Source organism: Clupea harengus, chromosome 25, assembly GCF_900700415.2.
Source record: "Clupea harengus chromosome 25, Ch_v2.0.2, whole genome shotgun sequence".
NCBI lineage: Eukaryota > Metazoa > Chordata > Actinopteri > Clupeiformes > Clupeidae > Clupea > Clupea harengus.
The window spans coordinates 3,021,145-3,029,834 of NC_045176.1; the positions used below are offsets into that span (position 1 = coordinate 3,021,145).

Here is an 8,690-nt window from a genome sequence, read left to right on the forward strand (position 1 = left end):
TAAAGCCTCTCATGATACCACAGTGTGTGCTTCTGCCTCTTCGAGACCTATCATTTTCCCAGTAGGGTGGCTTATTACCGGATAAATACCGGATGGGCTTTGTGCTGCATTTAAAGCTATTTCTGAAAGCTCGGAAATGACAGCCCCAACCCCCCCCCAAACCCCCCCCCCCCCCCCACACACACACACACATACATACACACACACAAATACAACATAAGAACAACGGGGAAGGCTGTTTTTATGGATTTGTTTATTCATCAATAGTCCTGTGAGGTAAACTAGAAAAGGCAGTGGGATTCTTTTTACAATTCACACATAAAAATCAAGGTCACACAGTGTGTGTGTGTAGTCACACACAGTGTAGTGTGTGTAGTGACGCAGACTACACATGCTCGAGGACACAAACACACAGCGCAAAATGATCCGGAACGTTCCACCGGAGTATCCCCAGACGACCTGCAGAGTGGGACACACACAATGGACCAGGAGGGGGCACTCTGAGTAAGAGGCCATCTTTGAAGTCCAAACTACCACCAGACAGAGAAGGAGAATGAGGGCTTGGATGCAGTAATGAGAAGAGGGGTAATGAGAGGAGGGGTAGTGAGAGAGGAGGAGGAGGGGTAATGAGGGTGAGGTGCTGTTACTCAGACAGAGACTCTGAGCAGCTCAAGGGAGCAGCTGACCACAGTCCAGTCTCAGTCTGCAAGTTTCCCCTTGAGTATGCATGCAGAAATGTGTCTGTGTGTGTGTGTGTGTGTGTGTGTGTGTGTGTGTGTGTGTGTGTGTGTGGCTTGATGCCGATCACCCCTGTGGTAAAAAAGAGTTTGTGAGATGTGCATTTTCTCCAGCACCTGCTGTGCAGTCCGAGCAGTGTGTCTGGATGCAGTCTGAGTCTGTGTGTGTGTGTGTGTGTGTGTGTGTGTGTGTGTGTGTGTGTGTGTTTTGTGTGTAGTACGGTGTGTTTACGTTGCAGCAGGCTTAGTCCGGGCTTTCTTGGGTTGGGACGGCTGATCAGCGCGCTCGGACAGACAGGAAGGATCCGGTTCTGCACCATTAACCGACTCCGCCTCATTGTGGGCAGATTGTGTTCTCATTGGCTCAGAGCTGCTGTCCGTCTCTGCTGCAGGTTCGCTCTTTGGAAGAGTCTCTGAGGGCGGTTCTTCCTGCTCTCGTTTGACAGCTGCCACTCCCTTTATCGCTCTGCCTTTTTTCTTTTTTTTCACCACTCCCGATCCCTTCTTCTCCTCCTCTTTCTTCACCACCCCTGATCCCTTCTTCTTCTCCTCCTCCTCCTCCGTCTTCACCTCTTCTTTGAGTTTGCTGAGGGGCGGGTCAAAAGGGTCTCCGGGGGAGGTCTCACACATCGTTGGCCCCTCCCACTCGGGGATGTCCATCCCCAGGCACTTGATCAGCTGACCCATGACCTCGTCCACGTAACCATGGATAACGAGGTCAGCATGCTTGTCCTGGAAGGAGGAAGATGATTGACAGCTCTCAGTGATCATTGACAGCTCTCAGTTTTGTCCATTTGACTATGAAACTATGTCTGCCTGTCACACTCTCGGTCATCAGAGCACAATAATATAGACACACACACACACACACACACACACACACACACACACACACACACACACACACACACACACACACATCTATGAGAAGGCACAACACAGAGCCATTCATAAATTAAATGCTGCACATGGTAAACAGATTAGCACCAGTGACTAACACGTGTGCTTTCAAGTTTGTGTGTGTGTGTGTGTGTGTGTGTGTGTGTGTGTGTGTGTGTGTGTGTGTGTGACTGAGACAGATAAGAGGGAGAGAGGAGGAGTGTGACGACAGGAGGATGAGGAGAGAGGCAACAGGATTAGACTTGGGGGGTGGGGGGTGGGGGGGGTGCAGTGAAGGGGATACACACTGAATCATGTCACCACCTCCCATTTGACCACGACACACACACACAGACGCACAGCCACACAGACACAGACACAGACACAGAGACACACACACACACACACACACACAGACACACAGACACACAGACACACACACACACACAGAGACGCAGACACACAGACACACAGACACACAGACACACAGACACACAGACACACAGACACAGACACACAGACACAGACACACACACACAGACAGACAGACAGACAGACACACACACACACATACAGAAAAGTGTGTACAACCTACAGGGGGGATCCCCGACCCTCAACTCAGGTTTGCACAAACATGTTGAAGTGATGTTGGGGTTCGACTGGTGAACTCTCATTAGGATGGGCATTGGACACACCCACTGTCTCTCTCACACACACACATGCACAGGTTTGCACAAACATGTTGAAATTATGTTGGGGTTCGGGGTTTGTGTGTGTGTGTGTGTGTGTGTGTGTGTGAGAGAGAGACAGACTCACGTATTTGGTGGGCTGTAAGTTGATGAGGACTAGTGTGTGTGTGTGTGTGTGTGTGTGTGTGTGTGTGTGTGTGTGTGTGTGTGTGTGTGTGTGTGTGTGTGTGTGTGTGTGTGTGAGAGAGACAGACTCACGTATTTGGTGGGCTGTAAGTTGATGAGGACTAGTTTTCCTCCCTTGCGTTTGGTGATGAGAGGCAGGTCACTGCTGGGCTTTATCTGAAGAGACGTCCCCAACGTAATGGCCACATCAGCACGCCTGTAACACACACACACACACACACAGTTCAGGAGAGCCCTTCCCAATGTCCCAACATCTCCAGCAGTATTCTGTGATCTACAGCAGCGGTTCTCAAACTGGGATCCGCCACGCCTTGCCTGGGGGTCCGCGAAAAAGTCTGGCTTCCAAAGTTTTTTTTTTTTTTTTTATTTAAATTTTTTTTTTTTTTTATTGCAATACAGTATACAAAACATGTAGACTAATGTTACACGGTGTACCGGTACTAGAACAGTTTTGAAAGGTATAAGTATAGTTACTTCATTAAAATAGCACGCAATCAGAGCGCACTCACTGTTCCGCTCCCTGTCAGGCTGCCTGCACGCATTGACTGCAAGGGCGGGGCTGCGCAACTCTCACACATGCAACAGACAGCATTCACTCACAGCGAGCGATCTCAGGGGAGACATGGCCTCATGTGCAGGAGCTCTGGCCGAGGGTCCTCGGCTTGTTTAAAAAAAAGAAGTGAGATCTGGAAGTACTTCGGATACGAAGCAGACTGTGAAGGAAAGCCCATCGAAACACAGAGACCCGTCTGTAAAACATGCTTCAAAGCCACTCAGGCAAAGGGAGGTAACACGTCAAATATGGCTAAGCACCTCTCAGACAGACACCCCGAACTTTTCAGAGAGTTCTCAGAACGACAGGTTAGCAAATGTGATTATAAACATGAACACCCCCAAGGTCACCCATATACAGCCTAACACGAGTATCCTTAGCCTAGTTTAGCGACAAGCGATTTTCCCCATCACAGAATTTTGACTATGCGTAGTACAATGATCATAATGCAGTGTGGTTAACGTAACTAAACCGCACTTTTCACGCTAGTAATGTTAACTGCCATAATCTGCAAGTGATGCATTTAATCTTCCATCAGTACGGGTCGTGTTTATCGTTGCAGAAGGCCCTTTTTTAAAGATAGGTTAGCCGAAGGCATATCGGATCGCCCTATTGCATGTATTCTCGTTTAAGACGTTGATCTAGCTTTCAATTTGGCTGCAAGAATGTAGCCCAGTTCATTGTCAAAATTAACCTCTAGAAAGAAAACGCTATACGTGTATAATCAATGCTATGATGTCACCATGTTGTTTTCATTAGTATCTTGCTGGAGGCTAACACCACCACTGAAAAGAGTTTATCATATTTTTGTGTCAGTCGGGGATACCAGTTTTTGATAACATTAGGTGGATATTTCATGTTTGTTAATGTCTGTTAAAAATAAATCTTCAGAATCATCTCCGTTGGAAAACCCTACAATCTGAGTTGTATTGGAAAACCCTACAATCTGCTTTGATAAAAAAAATGTATTCCATCAATATTTGGTTTTTATGTAAGGTAAACATTATTTAGCTTCTCAGCACATTTTCCAAAAGATAATTTACAAATCTATCCTACATACTGTCAAGTAATGCCAAATGAATACAATGATTATCTAAAACTCTTGTAATATTAGTACTATATGATTTTAGAGTTAAAGAGTCCAAAAGCATATAACATTACAAATAGCGATAAGCCTATATGGTTTAATTTGGGATACGATTATGAGGGGGTCCTCGCAAAATGTTCTACCCTGTGAGGGGTCCCTGGCCCCAAAAAGTTTGAGAACCCCTGATCTACAGTGTCAGATGCAGCACTGAGACCTAGTTAAACCAGAACTGCTCTTTTACCTCAATCAGCATTCAGCCGTATATCACTTAACGCTTTTATAGGGACCCTTTCAGTACTGCGGTGAGGTCAAAATGACCACTTCCTCAAAGCTCTTCGCTAGAGAGGGAGGATTTCAGACAGGTGTGTAGTTGTTTAACTCAGAGCCATCACAGTGCTCTTTTCAGAGGGGCCTAATGGAAGCAGTTTTAGTGACTTTGGGAACCCCCCCACCCCCACCCCCACCCGGAATGCGTCATCCATAACACACCATTTACACACACACTAGCTACTCACACACACGCAAAGAGAGCACATGGAGTAGTGAAATACCCTGGTGTGAGAGTGAGTGTGTGTGTGTGTGTGTATCCATATGATGTATTTGTGTGTGTGTGTGTGTGTGTGTGTGTGTGTGTGTATCCATATGATGTATTTGTGTGCATGAGTGTGTGTGTGTGTTTGAAAGTGTAGTTGTGCATGAGTGTGTGTGTGTGTAAGTGTAGTTGTGCATGAGTGCGTGTGTGTGTGTGTGTGTGTGTGTAGTTGTGCATGAGTGTGTGTGTGTGTAAGTGTAGTTGTGCATGTGTGTGTGTGTGTGTAAGTGTAGTTGTGCATGAGTGTGTGTGTGTGTGTGTGTGTGTGTGTAGTTGTGCATGAGTGTGTGTGTGTGTGTAAGTGTAGTTGTGCATGAGTGTGTGTGTGTGTGTAAGTGTAGATGTGTGTGTGTGTGTGTGTGTGTGTGTGTGTGTGTTTCCCTCTTTCATCTAGCTAATTGCCAGTCAGCAGGCGTGCGTGGGCTCTGTGATGGGAGATGTAATCTCAGGTGAGCCTCCTGCCTGTTGATGGAAGGTTCCAGATCGGGGCGGAAGCTCATGAATTTCATCTCCTGATGGCCTTTCTGTTCCCTCATCACTGATTACCCATCGCCGTTATACACACACACACACTCATCATCATCATCATCATCATCGCCGTTATACACACACACACACTCATCATCATCATCATCATCGCCGTTATACACACACACACTCATCATCATCATCATCATCGCCGTTATACACACACACACTCATCATCATCATCATCATCATCATCATCGCCGTTATACACACACACACTCATCATCATCATCATCATCATATACACACACTCATCATCATCATCATCATCATATACACACACTCTCAGCCCCATCCTCATCGCCGTTATACACACACACACTCATCATCATCATCATATACACACACTCTCAGCCCCATCCTCATCCATACACACTCATCATCATCATCATCATCATCATCATCATCGCCGTTATACACACACACACTCATCATCATCATCATCATCATCATCGCCGTTATACACACACTCATCATCATCATCATCATCATCATCATCGCCGTTATACACACACACACTCATCATCATCATCATCATCATCGCCGTTATACACACACTCATCATCATCATCATCATCATCATCATCATATACACACACACACATCATCATCATCATCATCATATACACACACTCTCAGCCCCATCCTCATCCACACACACACACATCATCATCATCATCATCATCATATACACACACACTCAGCCCATCCTCATATAAACACACACTATCATCATCATCGCCGTTATACACACACACACTCATCATCATCATCATCATCATATACACACACTCTCAGCCCATCCTCATATAAACACACACTATCATCATCATCGCCGTCATCCTAATATACACACACACTCACTATCATCATCATCGCCGTCATCCTAATATACACACACACTCACTATCATCATCATCGCCGTCATCCTAATATACACACACACTCACTATCATCATCATCGCCGTCATCCTAATATACACACACTCTCATCATCATCATCATCATCGCCGTCATCCTAATATACACACACACTCACTATCATCATCATCGCCGTTAGGGCTGAACGATTAATTGCATTTGCGATTTAATCGCGATATGATAGAACGCGATTTTCTAACCGCAACGTTCGCGATTAAAAAAAACGTGGTCTAAAAAAAAAACGAAAGGTATACTGTTTAAGGTACTGAAAGGTATACTGTTTTTATTGGAGTGAGCATTATATAGAACAACTTTCTTTTCTCTCATCTTTTTTTTTAAGATGGTACATTTTGCACACAGTGTTTAAAAAGTGCATGCCTAGTGTTTATACTTAAAATTACTTTTTTTAAATTACTTAAATGCACAGTGGCAAAGCCACCGATTTGTTGTTCTTGTTTCTGTAATGAGCAGTTAAATAAAAATGTAAAATTTGGGAAAGAATATTTTACACTAAATGTATCTAATATTGTGTTGGTCATATTTAAATCATTCATTACGTTTTGTTGGGGAAAAAAAGAGGATAAAAAAAAAATCGCATATTAAATCGCAATCGCAATATTTTGGTAAAAAATCGCAATTAGATTATTTTCCCAAATCGTTCAGCCCTAATCGCCGTCATCCTAATATACACACACTCTCATCATCATCATCATCGCCGTCATCCTAATATACACACACACTCACTATCATCATCATCATCCTCCTCATATACACACACTCTCACTCTCATCGCCGTCATCGTAATATACACACTCTCACTCTCATCGCCGTCATCCTCATATACACACACACTCACTATCATCATCATCATCCTCCTCATATACACACTCTCACTCTCATCGCCGTCATCGTAATATACACACTCTCACTCTCATCGCCGTCATCCTAATATACACACACACTCACTATCATCATCATCACCGTCATCCTAATATACACACACTCTCACTCTCATCATCATCGCCGTCATCATAATATACAGACACTCTCAGCCCCGTCCTAATATACACACACTCTCACTATCATTATCATCGCCGTCATCCTGATATACACACACACTCAGCCCCATCCTAATATACACACACTCTCACTCTCATCGCCGTCATCCTGATATACACACACACTCAGCCCCATCCTAATATACACACACTCTCACTCTTAGCCCATCCTCATATAAACACACACTCTCACTATCATCATCATCATCATCATCATCATCATAATATACAGACACTCTCAGCCCCATCCTAATATACACACACTCTCACGCTCATCGCGTCATCCTCATACACACACACACACTGTATGGACCCAACACACTCATGTATAATACATGTGATGTATGTTGACCTGGAGGTCACTCAGCAATGGAATATTCATTAATGCTATGCATACTCATGTCCATCACTTCAGTCGGACGGTCAACTGGAGGTCTCCTCAGCACACACACACACACACACACACACACACACACACACACACACACACACACACGCACACACACACACACCTGTAGGTCTCCTCAGCACACACACACACACACACACACACACACACACACACACACACACACACACACCTGTAGGTCTCATTAATGCTATGCATACTCATGTCCATCACTTCAGTAGGACGGTCAGGGTCACGCTGGATGGGGTTGACCTTTGACCTCTGTCACTTGGGGCACACCAACATGGAGGCCTCCTTAGTGCACACACACAGACACTCACTCAACCGGAGGTCTCGTCAACACACACACACGTGAAGGTCTCCTCAGCACACACACACACACTCACCTGGAGGCATCTTCAGCTCTGTTGAGGTCACGGTCAGGCAGCGGGTCCTCCCAGTCCAGAATGGTGCTCATCAGCTTTCCCCTGCAAGCACACACACACACACACACACACACACACACACACACACACAGAGAGCCATTCATAAATGAAATGCTGCACATGGTAGCAGATTAGCACCAGTGACTAACATGTGTGTTTTCAAGTGAGTGTGTGTGTGTGTGTGTGTGTGTGTGTGTGTGTGTGTGTGTGTGTGTGTGAGTGTGTGTGTGTGTGTGTGTGTGTGTGTGTGAGAGAGACAGATAAGAGGGAGAGAGAAGGAGTGTGACGACAGGAGGATGAGGAGAGAGGCAACAGGATTAGACTTGGGGGGGGGGGGGGGGGGGGCAGTGAAGGGGATCAACACTGAATCATGTCACCACCTTCCATTTGACCACGCACACACACAGACACGCACGTACACGCACACACACGCACGTACACGCACACACACGCACACACACACACACGCACGCACACAGATACAGACACAGACACAGACACAGACATAGACACACACAGGCACACACAAAGAAAAGTATATCTTTGATGGAAATTGATATTACCATTCATTTATAGACTTACATTGCATTGCAAGCATGTTCTCCTGTGTGTGTGTGCCATGTCTA

General features: G+C 45.4%; 1 protein-coding gene across 1 annotated transcript in view; it reads right to left on the reverse strand.

The window, feature by feature from the left end:
* Positions 1-431: 431 nt before the first annotated feature.
* LOC116219482 (NAD-dependent protein deacetylase sirtuin-6-like) overlaps positions 432-8,690 on the reverse strand; it is a 16,840-nt gene continuing 8,581 nt past the window's right edge. The window contains exons 2-4 of the mRNA XM_042703767.1: positions 8,026-8,106; positions 2,564-2,687; positions 432-1,469 (exon numbers count right to left, since the gene is read on the reverse strand). Coding sequence (XP_042559701.1) covers positions 966-1,469; positions 2,564-2,687; positions 8,026-8,106 — 709 coding nt within the window. The 3' untranslated portion in view covers positions 432-965. The remainder of the gene's footprint in view (positions 1,470-2,563; positions 2,688-8,025; positions 8,107-8,690) is intronic.